This window comes from Saccharomyces kudriavzevii (genome assembly GCF_947243775.1).
Source record: "Saccharomyces kudriavzevii IFO 1802 strain IFO1802 genome assembly, chromosome: 7".
Lineage (NCBI taxonomy): Eukaryota > Fungi > Ascomycota > Saccharomycetes > Saccharomycetales > Saccharomycetaceae > Saccharomyces > Saccharomyces kudriavzevii.
Window position 1 is genome coordinate 69,177 of NC_079278.1, and position 15,955 is coordinate 85,131.

The window sequence follows — 15,955 nt, forward strand, 5'->3', positions numbered from 1 at the left end:
CTCTTTCAAAAAGAAAATGCTCTTTCAGATGCGATCAGTAAATCAAACTACACACAACTATGCCTTGCCCTAGCTCAGTCATCTTTATACCGAGTTCTCTATTTGTCCATCAAGTCCCCTTGTAGAGAAGGATTAAAAGAGCGATATAAGCATTTTCCGGGTAAGAAGCCTGAAATCCCGTATGAAGGGCAGATTTGATGGATTATTTACATATATTAAGTAGTGGTTAATGGTTATCTACATGGCTTTTGATGCTGGCTTGCGGGCCACGCGGTAGAGTTCAAACAAGGCGGCTGCAGTTATTCCCTGGATCCGTCTTGCCTGACCTATAGTCAGTGGCCGAACACGGTTTAAGAGCAGTTTGCATTCAGTGGAGAGAGTGGGCAATTGGGAATAATCGTAGTCTTGCGGTAACAACATGTTCTCGTCTGCTTGGAATGCCTTCACAAACTGGTTCTGTTTGACGATGTAAGGCTCATATTTGCCCTGAACGTTGATTTTGGTGATAACGTGCGCCGGAATAGCTGGGACGTTAATGGGCAAGCTAGAAAGGCGTTCGTGCAATTTGTGCAGGTTCATGCCTTTGAATCTGAAAATTTCCCACGCAGATCTGTTCTCAGCCTGCGGCGCGATGTTGGTCTGCAGCAGACTGGACCACTTTTGAGAACTTAGTTTGAAGTTCTGCAGCACACGTATGGTTTCATCGTATAGTTGCCTGTCTTTGGAATACTGGCTCAGACGGGCTGGCGAAATGATCCCCAGTTGGGCGCCAATGGGCGTCAATCTGAAGTCTGCATTGTCAGCCCTCACACTGATTCTAAATTCTGATCTGGAAGTAAACATTCTATATGGTTCAATGACACCGTTATTGATCAGATCGTCGATGAGAACACCAATATACGCTTGGGACCTTTGTAAGATCATTTGCTCTCGTTGTGGTCGTGATAATAACCCTGCGTTGATACCTGCGACGATTCCCTGTGCAGCGGCTTCCTCGTACCCGGTAGTACCATTAATTTGTCCCGCCAAGAATAATCCTTCCACTAACTTCGTTTCTAGGCTGGGCTTCAACTGTCTTGGGTCTACGTAGTCGTATTCCACACCATATGCTGGTTGTATGATCTTGACATTATTCAGGCCGGGGATGAGTCTCATCATTTGTAACTGCACATCTTCGGGCATGGAATTCGATATTCCATTGGGATAGATGACGTTAGAGTTGAACCCCTCCGGTTCTAGCCATATCTTATGGCTAGACCTGTCAGGGAACCTTAGGATCTTCGCCTCGATGGAGGGACAGTAGCGCGGTCCCTTGATTGTCGTATCTTGAATGTGAATAGATTGATGTAAGTTGTTCCGCAGGAAGTCGTGCATTTGCGGTGTAGTATGAGTACCGAAGCAATCCAGTTGTTTGGAGGGCTCAACTAACACCGTTTCGTTCATAAAACTCATGGGGACGGGCAATTCATCGCCTTTTTGAATTTCTAGTGCGTCGAAGTCAATGGATTCCTTGGCCAACCTAGCTGGAGTTCCCGTCTTCAAGCGCCCCAACTGGAAGCCTGCCTCATTCTGCAGCGTGTTGCTTATCCCGTATGTGGGCTGTTCACCAATTCTGCCTGCTGCAATTCGTTTGTTGCCAATGTGAATTTCTGCACTTAAGAACGTGCCCGTCGTGATTATGACCTGGTCTGCCCCGACCTGGCTCCCATCATCTAGTACCACACCTTTGATGACCTTGTGACCAGTTCCAGGGTCATGCAGGACCAAATCAACGACTTTTTTCTGCAACAGGGACAAGTTTGGATGTGCCTCTTTGTCAAAGAGCTCTTTTTGCATGTAATTTTTGTACAACTCTCTATCTATCTGGGCCCTGGGCCCCCAAACAGCAGGGCCCTTGCTTCTGTTGAGCATCTTAAACTGAACGCCAGCCAGATCAGTCACTTTGCCCATCAGTCCATCGAGGGCATCGATTTCTTTGACCAGGATGCCTTTACCTACCCCACCGATAGAAGGATTGCACGAACACGTACCAATGGCCGTTAGTGATGGTGTAATGAGGGTGGTGTGTGCTCCAGTCCTGGACGAAGCAGCTGCAGCTTCGCAGCCCGCATGGCCAGCGCCGATGACCACAACCTGTGTCTTGGTCTTGGGTTGGAAGCTTGTCAAAGAAGATATGGTCAGTTGCCTCCTGAGCACCTGTGAGAGAGGAGGAGACGCGCGTGGGAGTTCCAAGCCTGTTACACGTAGCATCGTTTTCTGGGGCACTTGTATTGCTGTATTACAGGAAATATCTGGTATGCACGTAATTCAAATATGTATGTATATGCAGTATGCGTTTCTTTCAAAAGGGCGTCGGCGAAGAGAGTGACCATACATAAGAGACAAGGGGTTGATTGAAGAACTATAAGAAAGATGTCTACAAGAGTTCCTCCGACGGCGTGTCATGAGCTCTCTACAACGCCGTATCCAAACAGCCAGCAAGAAACATATCGCGAGACCGCTATATCGTCAAACAGACCTAGGAGAGCAAACGTTTGGGTTCAGCCTATCTGAGTAACTTCCTGGGCACCCAAATGTCCCTCTCTACCCCATTAATTATTCCAGACCCTGTAACATGCACTCACCTGCACTAATGTTAACTGATCCTTTCTTTTTTTCAAAATTTTTCAAAATTTTTCAGTTGACTCGCCCCGTCGACGGTGACAAACACCGACTGACTCGTGCCCCAGTAATAACAGCAATAATGAATGCGCGATGGGCTTTGCACTTGGTATTTAAGGCAAGTGAAGAGGTCATTGGAACTGCTGTTAATCGTCCAGAGAGCTACCACTAGTAGCGTAGTTTAAATCTCCTTACTTTCTTGGCCTTAGTTCAAGAGAATCACCTTCTTTCCTCCCCTTACAATGCTCAATATTCTCGTTTTAGGAAACGGTGCAAGAGAACATGCTCTTGTCGCCAAACTGGTTCAATCACCTAGCGTGGCCAAAATCTACGTCGCTCCAGGTAATGGAGGGACTGCAACTATGGATCGTTCGCGTGTGGTGAACTGGGACGTTACTCCAGACGTCGCCAATTTTTCTCGTTTACAGTCGATGGCCGTGGAGCATAAGATCAATTTGGTCATCCCAGGCCCGGAATTGCCTCTAGTCAATGGCGTTACCACTGTGTTCCACAACGTGGGTATCCCCGTTTTTGGACCCTCCGCCAAAGCTGCCCAGTTGGAGGCTTCCAAGGCTTTCTCCAAGAGATTTATGTCCAAGCACAACATTCCAACTGCGTCTTATGATGTCTTCACCAACCCAGAAGACGCTATTTCATTTTTGAAAGCACATCCTGGCAAGGCCTTTGTCATTAAGGCCGACGGGATTGCTGCAGGTAAGGGTGTTATTATTCCATCTAACATCGACGAGTCCATCCAGGCTATCAAGGACATAATGGTCACCAAGCAGTTTGGTGAGGACGCGGGCAAACAGGTTGTCATCGAGCAATTTTTGCAAGGTGACGAAATCTCTCTACTCACTATTGTTGATGGGTACTCTCATTTTAACCTTCCCGTCGCTCAAGATCACAAGAGGATCTTCGACGGTGACCAAGGTCTAAATACGGGTGGGATGGGTGCTTATGCTCCTGCTCCCGTGGCCACACCATCTCTATTGAAGACTATAGATTCACAGATCGTGAAACCTACAATCGACGGAATGAGACGTGATGGTATGCCATTTGTTGGTGTTCTTTTCACTGGTATGATTTTGGTGAAGGACCCCAAGACAAATAAGCTCGTTCCTGAAGTTCTAGAATATAACGTAAGATTCGGTGACCCAGAGACACAGGCTGTTTTGAGTCTACTCGATGACCGAACAGATCTAGCACAAGTGTTTTTGGCTGCCGCCGAACGCCGCTTGGATTCTGTCAATATAGGTATTGATGACACTAGATCCGCAGTTACTGTCGTAGTGGCTGCAGGTGGATACCCCGAATCATACGCCAAGGGTGACAAGATCACTCTGGATACCGGCAAATTGCCACCACACACACAAATCTTCCATGCAGGTACTAAATACGACGCCGACACTGACTCTCTATTGACTAACGGTGGTAGAGTTCTTTCCGTGACGTCCACAGCCCAGAACCTGAAAGCTGCGGTAGATACGGTATACGAGGCCGTCAAATGCGTCCATTTCCAAAACGCTTACTACAGAAAGGACATAGCATACCGTGCTTTCCAGGACTCAGAGTCATCAAAGGTTGCTATCACGTATGCAGACTCTGGTGTCTCCGTCGATAACGGGAACAACCTTGTGCAAACCATCAAAGAAATGGTCAGATCCACAAGAAGACCGGGTGCGGATTCGGATATTGGCGGTTTTGGCGGTTTATTCGACTTGGCTCAAGCCGGTTTCCGTCAAAACGAAAACACTCTACTAGTAGGTGCCACTGATGGTGTTGGTACCAAACTGATCATTGCCCAAGAAACAGGGATACATAACACCGTCGGTATTGACCTGGTGGCCATGAACGTCAACGATTTGGTGGTCCAAGGTGCTGAACCGCTATTCTTTTTGGATTACTTTGCCACTGGTGCTCTTGACATCCAAATTGCTTCTGATTTCGTGTCAGGAGTAGCTAATGGGTGTATTCAAAGTGGTTGTGCCCTCGTGGGTGGTGAAACTTCTGAAATGCCCGGTATGTACCCGCCAGGTCACTACGATACCAACGGTACCGCTGTCGGCGCCGTATTAAGACAGGATATTCTACCCAAGATAAACGAAATGGCCGCAGGAGATGTTCTTCTGGGTCTTGCCTCTAGTGGTGTTCATTCTAATGGTTTTTCCTTGGTCAGAAAGATTATTCAACACGTCGCGTTACCATGGGATGCTCAATGTCCATGGGATGAATCTAAGACGCTGGGTGAAGGTATTCTTGAACCAACAAAAATCTACGTCAAGCAGTTGCTACCATCAATCAGACAAAGGCTGCTCTTGGGTTTGGCTCACATCACAGGTGGTGGTCTAGTAGAGAATATCCCAAGAGCTATTCCAGACCATCTACAAGCCCACGTTGACATGTCCACTTGGGAAGTACCCCGTGTATTCCAGTGGTTCGGTCAAGCAGGTAATGTACCACACGATGACATTCTAAGGACCTTCAACATGGGTGTTGGTATGGTCTTGATAGTCAAGAGAGAAAACGTCAAAGCTGTCTGTGAGTCATTGATCGAAGAGGGCGAAACCGTTTGGGAACTTGGTTCTCTGCAAGAAAGGCCAAAGGATGCCCCCGGTTGTGTAATCGAAAATGGAACTAACCTTTACTAATCAACAACATTAACTTTACGATAGGTACATATATGCGCATACATGTATCTATATATATATATATATATACACTTTTCTATACTAGAATACTTAATAAAGATACGATAATTTTTTCTATTTTTTTGTTTGTTCTTTTCCGCAGTATTCTTCTAAAAATTATGCCATAGATAAATAATAGGATATATATCTTCAACGAGCATTTAAGCGGTAGTAAAGGAACACCGCTAAGGGGTTTGTTACAAATTAGCAGCTAACAATGGATCAAGAAGGCCAGCCATTGCTTTCAAAAGAGTTTCAACAGGTTCTACTGGCTACAGCATCCGGAAACAATTCATCATGGACGGAAAGGACTGTTTCCAACAATGAAAGCACTGACGCAGTGAAACACGATCTCACGCTGGGACAGAACGAAGTCTTTGATTTAGATCCCTTGTCTTTTGATAAATGGGTACCCTTTTTAAGAAATACACTCGATAAAAACCAATTGGACCCCGTTATTGATGAATTGGAGAACTCTGTTGAAGATAACTTCCAAGGCCTGGAATTGCAATTATTACAAGACTCACAGATAAACGATAAACTGGAAACATCGATAGACGAGATTGCAAACATTCAAGATATGGTTCAAGATACTTTATCCAGCGAAATATCCAAGTTTCAAATGAAATTAAGCGAATCAGCCAATGAACTAATTGTCAAAAAACAAATGTATGTTAATAACAAAAAAATATCACTAAAAATATCTGAAGCCACCATCTTGATCACTAAAGTTGTTAGAATCTTAGAATTATCAAGCAGATGCCAAGAGTTGATCACTGAAAGGAAATTTTTCAAAGTCTTACAAAACCTGGATAGTTTAGAAAAATTGTATTTACAAGAATTTAAGAACTATAATTTTCAATTTTTAATTGAAATTTACAACTCTATACCTTTTTTGCAGAAAGTTACAAAGGACGAATGTATCAACCTGATAAGAAACTCTCTGAATTCGAATCTAGGGAAAAACCTGATAAAAGTGGGGCAAGAATTCATGGCAATTTACGAAAACGAGTTGTTGCCGCAGTGGCTTGAAACTAGAACCAAAATGAAACTGACGAATTTCAAATTCAATTCACCTGTGGAGATTTCCATGAGGGACGAAACTTCTTTGGCAAAGCTAAACTTGAACGAATTTTTCCAATTGGACGACTTTCACGATTCTATTATGATTTTCCAAAGTTTAAACGAACTGAACTCTCTCTCTAGTGAGTTTAGTAAGGAATATGAATTAAGGAAAACAAAACTGTTGTACCCATTAATTTGGAAGAAGAATAAAACTGTTACTTATCAGATGAATTCGTTATTACGCGGCACTGGTGCCTCTCCGGGTGTTGCTGGTCATGATGCTTCTTCAGATGATGTGTTTACACAGAGTTTAAGTTTACCGTTTTTACAGGATTATTTTTTGAAGATTCTCGGGTTCTTATTGTATGATATTAACTTAAATAAAGCCACCGAATTTACCCTTGTTAATAATGACTATAACTCCACGAATGAATTCTGGGATGGACTTATGGATAGATTGTCGCCATATTTGAAGTATTTCATCGACGAAAAGCTTGAAACGGAGACGGATATGATTAAATTCAAAGATTTTCTTTGTCTTTGTGTTGCAATTTTGGAAAACTTTAAATTGAACATCGAACCTCTCTACAAAATCTTGGTTTCGATTTTTGAGAAATTCTGCTCTGTATCCTTGAGGGCCTTCAACGATGAGTTTCAAATTTTGTTAAATGACGACGATTTCATGCCCCTGTCGATCAACGACAAGACATTATATGACAAAGTTCTAAAGATTTGCTGGATGAAGGAAGACGAACATCTCCACTTGCCGGACCCAACGAGCGAAGAACCATTTTCCGTGATTCTACCTTTCTCTCCATTATACCCGATGACATGCACCCTGGCCAAAAAAACGTACTCTAGAATAACCGCGTTCTTATCCATATTTTATCGCCATGAATTACACACTCTGAATAATATTTTAATTAAAGCAATGGATGATATATTCAATGACATTGTTAATAAAAAAATCCGCTCTAAACTTGAAAGTACCTCAAGAGAAGAAATTGCACAGATTTTAATTAATTTGGATTACTTCATTATAGCAGCAAAAGAATTTAGTAATTTTATGACAAGAGAAAATATTTTACAAAACTCAGATATGGAAATACAATTATCATCGATCAAGCATCTTGCAGAAAGCAGAAAGCTAGCAGAAACAAAATTAATTGAACTAATCGATTCTAAGATATCAGATATTCTCGAAACGATAGAGATTGACTGGCAAACAAGGGAGATAAGACAAGATCCTGATATTTCCATTATTGATCTGGCGCAATTCTTAGAAATGATGTTTGCTAGCACGTTACAAAACCTACCATACAGTGTTCAAACACTGTTGATTTTCCGTGAATTTGATTCTCTAACAAGACAGTTTATGGATATATTATTGCATGATACACCAAGTATAATTACACATGAGAGCATAATAAATTTTGAAATTGACATCAACTATTTAAAGGGCATTATTCCTAGGATTTTTCCTTCTACACCGGGTATTATAGATAGTAATGGGTACCAGTCACCCATGACGCCTTCGACACCCACATTTCCAAATGCAAACAGTGTTGACGCTCCAACATTATTTGAAAATAATATTAAATCATTGGAGGCTACATTCATGGAATTGAAGCAGTGTATAGAGTTACTGAAGGCTCAAGGCAAAGGCTACAATGAACCGGAAATAAGATTAAGAAAATATTCAAGAATCAGAAAGGAAGATGCGGCTCTCTTATTAAGCAAGATTGAACGCTCTGCAACATCTAAAGATGGAGCTAACAATGACGATAATAGCACTATGGATAGTAGCAGCATATTCAACCCTGAGTCAGCGAATGGTACAGACTCCAATGCAAGCAGGATTGCGAAATTTTTTAATAGATCTTGAAATTTTTGATATTACCTCTGTATAGTCATTTTTACGCACGTACAAAAGGAAGTTAAAACAATCCTGAAGGGATATGCTCTTGGTTCTAGTGTGAAAAAGTTCAATTTCAAAAAAAAATTTTCGCTTAGGCTTTTTTTTTGCATTAACTAAACGATCATCTTGAAAAGTAGTTATTTCACTAGAACACTAATATAATCATTAAAAAGAAGAAACGCAGCTATGGGTGAGAAACGTAAACCTGATGATTGGAATGCCAAATCTCAAAAGAAGAAAAAAGTATGCCTGTTTGCACTCTAATTGTAACTTTCGAATACTAACAATCAAAACATCAGTTTAAAGTATCTTCCGGATTTTTAGATCCTGGCACGTCTGGAATATATGCAACCTGTTCTAGAAGACATGAACGCCAGGCTGCTCAAGAACTGCAGCTTTTATTTGAGGAAAAACTTCAACAAATGTATGGAGATATGAAGGATGGTGAAGGTGAAAGTGGGGACAATGAAGAGGAAGAAGAACTATCAATTGAAGACCAAATTAAAAGGGAATTGCGGGAAATCAAAGGTGAAGATTCAAGCAAGGACTCGTCATCAGGAGGGATGAAAAGGAAGGACCCTTTAGCTTTCATTGATTTGAACTGTGAATGTGTGACGTTCTGTAAAACCAGAAAACCGATCGTTCCTGAAGAATTCGTGCTAGACATTATGAAAGATTTAGCGGATCCCAAAAATATGGTTAAGCGTACTAGATATGTTCAAAAACTGACGCCGATAACGTATTCCTGCAATGCAAAAATGGAACAACTGATCAAATTGGCTAACTTGGTGATTGGGCCACACTTTCATGATCCTTCTAAAGTGAAGACAGGTTATAAATTTGCTGTGGAAGTAACAAGAAGAAATTTCAACACAATCGAAAGAATGGATATTATCAATCAAGTTGTCAAATTAGTCAATAAAGAAGGTTCTGAGTTCAATCATACCGTGAACTTGAAAGACTATGATAAATTGATTCTCGTGGAATGCTTCAAGAGCAACATCGGTATGTGTGTAGTTGACGGAGACTATAAGACCAAGTATCGCAAATATAACGTTCAGCAAATTTATGAATCCAAGTTCCAAAAGAATGATGGTGAAGATGTAAAATAATAATGGTATTTGAAAAAGTACAGATATATGTTTGTATATGTATATAGCGTCTCAATCGGAAAACCATTGTGATCCATGATTGTAATGAACAACTTTTTCCCAAGGTAGCCAGTCGCTTTTAGCATTGGGGATGAGTCCCATAGAATTCAATTTCCTGTAACCGATGTACATTAAAACACCCTGGAAAGCGATAAACATGAACATTGCAGTTTGCACTTGACTTTGAGTCTCTTTGTTGCCTGATACTGGTTTGAATGCACTTCTGGTCGATAAAATGGCCTTGATGGGCCCGGAAAGTAACATAAGGGCGGTCATTATGGGGATGATTTGTAAAGATGTACCAGACATATATGACATGAAAATATTCATTGGAATAGATTTGGCTGGTTGTAAAGCAATTTGCCATGCTTTCTGTACTTGCAATGTTGTTATTTGGTTCTTTCGAGCTACAGTAGTGGTTTGCGAGACAGCATCTTGTTGTTTCTTTGAAATATTCCCTTTGGAAGCACCGCCTTCAAATCCTGGTGGCGAAGGTAATGTGTTTGAATTTTGAATGCTGTATTTTTCAATATATTTGGTGTCCAATAGACGTTTAGCCCATTCATATGGTTCCTGTTGACTCATTCTCAGTTGCTTAGGTTTTCTGGCTTCATTTTAACAATAAATGTTTATTCCTTCAGTTGTTTTTCATTTTACCTGAACTAAAAAATAATACACTTTTTTTAGTTATTATGAAAAGAATATGGAAAAACTATAAATTAAACAGAAAGGGTTGATACTGAATACAATGGTCGAGAAATATCTCATAGGGAACACACTGCTCCTTTAAATAAGCTGTTAGGTAGTCATAGTCTAGGCCATCTATTGCTTTTTGTGTCTTTCGAGGTACGACGTCTGTCCAATAAATTATAAAGAAAAGAAATTGTATGATGCAAACGAAGGAGCAGGCGACAATGCAAAACATCAACAATTTGTTTTGCATCAAAACATGATATTTCGTGCTTATCAGCGAAAGCAACCCATTTATTCTTGAAAAGTTGTGGTCTTCTACCGCATCGGATTTTTCGACGATTTTTGAATCATCATTACTCTCTCCCTTCAATTCAGTTGAAGAATCTGTCTTGTTAGAGTTTAATTGAAGAAAGTATTCAAGACACCTCTTTGAATATGCTTGTAATTCCCTTAAAAATTTATCTGACAGTTCTATAATTCCCATTATATTTTTTTTTCTATTGTTGGTTTTATCCCAACTTTTCGTTATATGATATGATTAATCTCAAATAGCTATTATATTTGAATATGAGTTATCTAACTCTTGAATGTCGAACTGAAGGGTATTTAGAAAGATTCTGATTGCTCCTGTTATATTTCAATATTACGTATTCTACACTTATATAAGTCTAGTGATATTTAAAAGTCACAAAATTGAATAAGGCAAAAAAGAGATCAAAACATAAAAAAATGACGATAAAAAGCGAAAGGATGTCTTATATCTCGTTCTAGTTGACTAGCTCGGATTGATGGTCAACAATAACGTCTTTGATCTTATCATGAATATCGGATTCGGTCAAGTGACCCAATTCCTCTATGAGCTCAACAACTTTATCTCGTAATAGACCATTTTCGTCATGAGCAGTTTCATTCTCAACCATGGTGCTCGAAGCAGAAGTTTCTTGATTCATATCAGGTCCTTCCGAAAGCTCCAGATTATTATTCTTATTGTCTTCAGCCATGAACTGGCCCCCTCCAAGAATTATTGAACACATTGTTCTTGTTTCATTCAAGATTTCATTTGAGTACGACATCCAAACTTCATCTTGTAGGAATGCACATATATCTGGGGCAATTAAATCCGTCCTATACATTTTCGAATACTTGGCAACCTCTTCTGCAATTAATACTAATTGGCCCATATACCCCAGGTTCGTTTCCTCTCTTTCGTAAAAATCAAACGAGTCCTTGTGACCTTGTAAAATGAAATCAGAGATAATGTGAAAATTTGTAGCAGGGCACTTTTGATTATTGCCGTTGAAGTTCTTCGGGATAAATCTCCTAGATTTATTGAAATCAAACAATGAATAAACTAAAAACGAAGTATAAGAAAAATCCATCCGGCCATTAAAGATCTGTTGAATGATATCAAATACGATGTTATGCCAGAAGTTATTCCAGGGATATCTTAAAAATAATAGTAAAAATTTGGGCAGAAACCCAAGGTCATGAAGTTTAATTTTGAACAAATCCCCAATTGTGGGATTTTTACGCAGTTTCAAATTTTGCGCTTCACTGACGTAAGGAATCTCAAAACTCATATCATCATTGCTGTCGTCATCAAATGTGTCAAAAGTAGAATACAATTCATTATCATTAAACCTTTTTTTTGATTTTCGCTTTTTTATTCGATTGTCATTTCTGTCGTTGCTATCATTACTACATTCATCATTTAGTGTTGTGGAAGAAAGGATTTTTCCATTGATGCTTAAATTGTCCATAGCTTCCTCCAATAAGTCATGGCCGAGAGCTTCCCTGCATTTATCACGAGCACATGCTATTTTTTCAGCTCTTTTTGAATTCATCAACCCCATATTTGAACAGTGCAACATTTCAGATATTAATTCTGTAATCTTGACCCTCTCTAAACCTAATGGCTTAAATGATTCATGCAACTGGTTTTCCAAGAGATGGTGGTTACCAGATGCGGGACCTTTTATGTTAGTGTTATCATCATCATCATCATCATCATCATCATCATCACCATCATCATCATCATCATCATTATTATCCAGTATAATCAAGAGTGCATAAAAATCCTCCATATGCATTGTGAGCCTATACAACAAATGGCCCAAGTAAATTGGGTCCCTCTGTGACGGTGGATTGTTTACTATAGTAGTATCCAACAGATCTATCGCGTCGTAGTCGGAGTTATTTTTCCTGATCAATTCAATTATAATAGATACGGCAACGCCCATTGCATGCCCCCTTTGGAGTAACACAATATCAATGAGTTGGTCGACGTATTGTGGAGAGGCAAGCTGTCTTATCAGCAGATTAGGCCCAATCCATAACGTATCCAGCTTAAAATTGGTAGAAATGCTGATCAAAGCTTTCAGAAGCTCCCCACTACTATTTTGAATACCAGGTGAATACATGCTATTGTCCAAAAAATTCAAACATTTGGGTATCAGGTTTTGCTCATGCAAGAATTCAATAATTCCAGTGGGCGACTCAGTTTGATCAGTTAGCACTACCTTGATGAGAAATTCAATCAAGGGCGAAACTTCGATATGGTTCAAGAAGTTGTCCACAATGTCCATTTGCGATTTGAAAAAATTCAAATATTTAGATGTTTGTTCAAATAGAAGGCTTTCATTGATCTTCAAAAAAACGGCTAAGATGGGGCAATTTTCTGTCCTGATATTTTTAAACTGCAAAATCTCCAACAAGGATGACAAAAATGGTAAACTTTGCGCCAGAGACTCCGTTATGAGTTTACTCTTCGAGCAAAAAATGCTAGAAATGATGTTAACGTATAGCATTGGATCTTCATCATCCTGATCATTATATTCTCCCGTTTGATGAAAGGAGCTTTCCAAAAGGAATGACGTTCTATAACCAGTGCGGTCTATGTCCTTCAAGTAGGCCATTAGCATGTCCACCAAATAGTTCATATGGTTGACCTGCTGGGCCCGGTCGTCAAAGAAGTATCCCAGGCAAATAAAGTCCACAAGTCTGTCATTGGCCCCTTCATCCAGTTCATCCAGCAAAGCTGTTTCCAACAGGATCCTATCGATGAATGACTGATTAAGGTCACTTCTATCTCGAGGTTCGGCACCAAACTCCGACTCAGGCTCCGTGAGGGGCTTACTCTTGCAATCATCAATCGGGGACGCCGTATTGCACTTCACACTACGAAATATCAGATAGTACTCGTCAAGTATCGAATCTACTCCAGAATGACTTAACGTCTCTCCAAGGGGCCATAGCGACATGTTTTTATTTTGTTTTTAGCTTTATGAAAAAGCAAGAGAGGAGTGCACGCAGCAATGTAAGAAAAATGGGAACCAGATAAATACAAAAGAACAAATCGCTGTAGCTTTATCTCACACCAAATGCCAGGTCGAACTTTTCCCGCTGAGTAAAGCAATCGTTTCACTTATTCACACACTTCAATTAATAGAATACAACACAACCACACAACACACAAAACCACCCGCTCACAATTATATTCACACCGGTGCCTCAATTTAAACACTATTAACACAACTTACCATAGCTCGACTAATCCTTGGTATACCGCTTGTTATTATCTTCGAGAAGCATATTTAAGGGATATAGGGCTTGAATTTGCGACCTAACTAAATTATGAACTGACCTAAAGTTTGAATGATGATACCGCCTTTTAACCTTTAATATTGTGCAAAAAACCCTAAGGCAGACAGGGCTACGGAATTAGACGGACTTTGCCGTGTAAGGGGATAGTGGCCTCGATGGGAGGATCAAAGTTAACGGCAGCCTTACAGGAAGCAAAGATATCACTACTTCGCCCTCCATCCTCAAATTGTTCTATTGCACAATAGCAGCAGTCCAATCCAGAAGGTAGTGTAACCGAATGGCGAAATTAATTAAGTTAATCACAATACTAATCGTGTTAGTGTCATCACTGCAGTACTACTGTCAATCCAATAGCGGAAACATATCATGCGAACGCACTCAAGCGGTTTGTCACTACACGAACCCCAGAGCCTGGAACGCGTATTTGTCAGGAGCATCTGAATTTTATAATGATATGATTAGTCCTAGATTCGGTGTGGTGGCACATAAGTATGACACGGCTGTCAAGCCTATCATCGATGCCGTGGTGATAAAAGTCAACAAAGTGGCCATACAGCCTGCCTTCAAGGTCATCCATTCGCAGTGCAAGAGATGGCATTGTGGCAAGTATTATCAACTGGCTCGCTCCCAAGCAGTCAGAGCCAGGCGGTTCTGTTTGATCAAGTATAACGCATTTGTGAAACCTAGCGTTGACAAATACTTCGATGCGAAATTTCGTTCTCAATTGAGAGCAACGGCTCTAAAATATAAGAACATAGCCCACTACTACTGTACTGTCATTTCGAGATGTATCAAATCTAGATACGACTCTATTGTCGGTAACACAGAGGAAAAACTAATGGGTGCGTTCAAGAGCAAAGATACGCATGGCATCCATGGTTCCACTACCCAAGAGCCTTCCACTGAAGATAGCATTTTAACTATGGAAACTAAGGGATTCGAAGAAGAACAAATAACTACAACAAGCACTCAAACGGTGGTGGAAACTATAACTTTGGACCAAGAACAAGACAGTGAAATAGCTAGCCTTACACACGAAGATGAGGCTTCTACAGAGATCGAGGGCTCCACAGATGTTAATGTCAATGAACAGGCTCTTTTGCAGGAGGATTTCGACGTGTGGGGTGAAACCATATCGCAAAAGACACAAGACGTGATCCGGCTGTTCGAAAAGGATGTTTCTAAGTACATCAGTGGTAAATTAGGCGAAGAGACCAAGCAGTTCAAGCTCAAGTTCCAATCTTTGGATGAAGAATCCAGGGAATTTTTTTCCAAGATTTCACTGGCCATCGACGATATCGATTGTATGGAAGGCATAGATAGCGAAACTGGCAAGAAAATTTTCTTTGATAAGTCCGGTTCTACCCAGATCTCTCAATACATCAGTAGAAAGTTGGTTCGTGAGTATTTCAATGAAACGCGAACCACATTGGATAGACTGACACATGCCATAGAAGAGGATTTGAGCCAAATCACCAAAGAAATCGAGAAGAAAGTCAATGCGATTAGGGAAGAAAACGTCGAGGTCTTTGAAGAATGGGGGGATATTATTGTGAATGAGTGGTCCAAAAGAATGGCTTATGTGGATGTTATAAACGCTCACATGGGTGCGGGAGATGATACCACTCTTGAAGAAGAAGAAGCCAAGTCTTCTGTAAATTGGAAGAAGTTTTTAAAGGGCAAGAAACAGATCATTGAGTCCAGAGACAAATTGGCCCACCACGCTGCCGACTTATCCCGTGTTAATGAATTCAGGCAAAAAGTACAAAAGAAGATTCTATCGTTCACCCAAGAAAGTGGCGAGTTTCTATATATTTTGAGATCAAAGGCCAATTTGCAGTTTCAAGAACGTGAAAGAAAGGAACGTGAAAAGATTGCTGCAGAACAGTTTCAAAGGGAACAAGAATTATTGCAACAGCAAGAGAAAGAAGGGGGAGAAGTTGACGATATATCCTACACATCTACTTCAACCATCACCACCACCACTACCATGACATTGTGATAAAGATTACTACACTTGCTACACATATATACATATATATATATATATCCACTACACTACTTCATATATAATCATATAAGAACAAATTTACTCTACTATCCTTCCTTTTTTGTTAATTGTACGGTACGCGCGAATCTTTCAGGGGAGATAACCGATGGATCAATCAAAAGAG

General features: G+C 40.4%; 8 protein-coding genes across 8 annotated transcripts; 4 read left to right on the plus strand and 4 right to left on the minus strand.

Annotated features, from left to right (window-relative positions):
- Positions 1-237: 237 nt before the first annotated feature.
- On the minus strand, positions 238-2,250 carry MTO1 (tRNA modification protein MTO1; the record flags this gene model as incomplete). Its single annotated transcript, XM_056227775.1, has 1 exon — positions 238-2,250. The coding sequence occupies one exon, from the start codon at positions 2,248-2,250 to the stop codon at positions 238-240; it is 2,013 nt and encodes a 670-aa protein (XP_056087563.1).
- Positions 2,251-2,903: 653 nt separating this feature from the next.
- Positions 2,904-5,312, plus strand: ADE57 (bifunctional aminoimidazole ribotide synthase/glycinamide ribotide synthase; the record flags this gene model as incomplete). The annotated part of the gene is made up of 1 exon (XM_056227776.1): positions 2,904-5,312. One exon carries the CDS (start codon positions 2,904-2,906, stop codon positions 5,310-5,312), a length of 2,409 nt encoding a protein of 802 aa, XP_056087564.1.
- Positions 5,313-5,568: 256 nt separating this feature from the next.
- On the plus strand, positions 5,569-8,301 carry SEC15 (Rab GTPase-binding exocyst subunit SEC15; the record flags this gene model as incomplete). The annotated part of the gene is made up of 1 exon (XM_056227777.1): positions 5,569-8,301. One exon carries the CDS (start codon positions 5,569-5,571, stop codon positions 8,299-8,301), a length of 2,733 nt encoding a protein of 910 aa, XP_056087565.1.
- A 219-nt stretch (positions 8,302-8,520) lies between these two features.
- On the plus strand, positions 8,521-9,446 carry TAN1 (putative tRNA acetyltransferase; the record flags this gene model as incomplete). The annotated part of the gene is made up of 2 exons (XM_056227778.1): positions 8,521-8,577; positions 8,634-9,446. 2 exons carry the CDS (start codon positions 8,521-8,523, stop codon positions 9,444-9,446), a joined length of 870 nt encoding a protein of 289 aa, XP_056087566.1.
- A 51-nt stretch (positions 9,447-9,497) lies between these two features.
- EMC4 (chaperone EMC4) lies at positions 9,498-10,070 on the minus strand (the record flags this gene model as incomplete). The annotated part of the gene is made up of 1 exon (XM_056227779.1): positions 9,498-10,070. One exon carries the CDS (start codon positions 10,068-10,070, stop codon positions 9,498-9,500), a length of 573 nt encoding a protein of 190 aa, XP_056087567.1.
- Positions 10,071-10,197: 127 nt separating this feature from the next.
- On the minus strand, positions 10,198-10,662 carry SKDI07G0350 (uncharacterized protein; the record flags this gene model as incomplete). Its single annotated transcript, XM_056227780.1, has 1 exon — positions 10,198-10,662. The coding sequence occupies one exon, from the start codon at positions 10,660-10,662 to the stop codon at positions 10,198-10,200; it is 465 nt and encodes a 154-aa protein (XP_056087568.1).
- A 283-nt stretch (positions 10,663-10,945) lies between these two features.
- SAP4 (Sap4p) lies at positions 10,946-13,438 on the minus strand (the record flags this gene model as incomplete). Its single annotated transcript, XM_056227782.1, has 1 exon — positions 10,946-13,438. One exon carries the CDS (start codon positions 13,436-13,438, stop codon positions 10,946-10,948), a length of 2,493 nt encoding a protein of 830 aa, XP_056087569.1.
- A 620-nt stretch (positions 13,439-14,058) lies between these two features.
- On the plus strand, positions 14,059-15,783 carry SHE10 (She10p; the record flags this gene model as incomplete). Its single annotated transcript, XM_056227783.1, has 1 exon — positions 14,059-15,783. The coding sequence occupies one exon, from the start codon at positions 14,059-14,061 to the stop codon at positions 15,781-15,783; it is 1,725 nt and encodes a 574-aa protein (XP_056087570.1).
- Between the last annotated feature and the right edge of the window lie 172 nt (positions 15,784-15,955).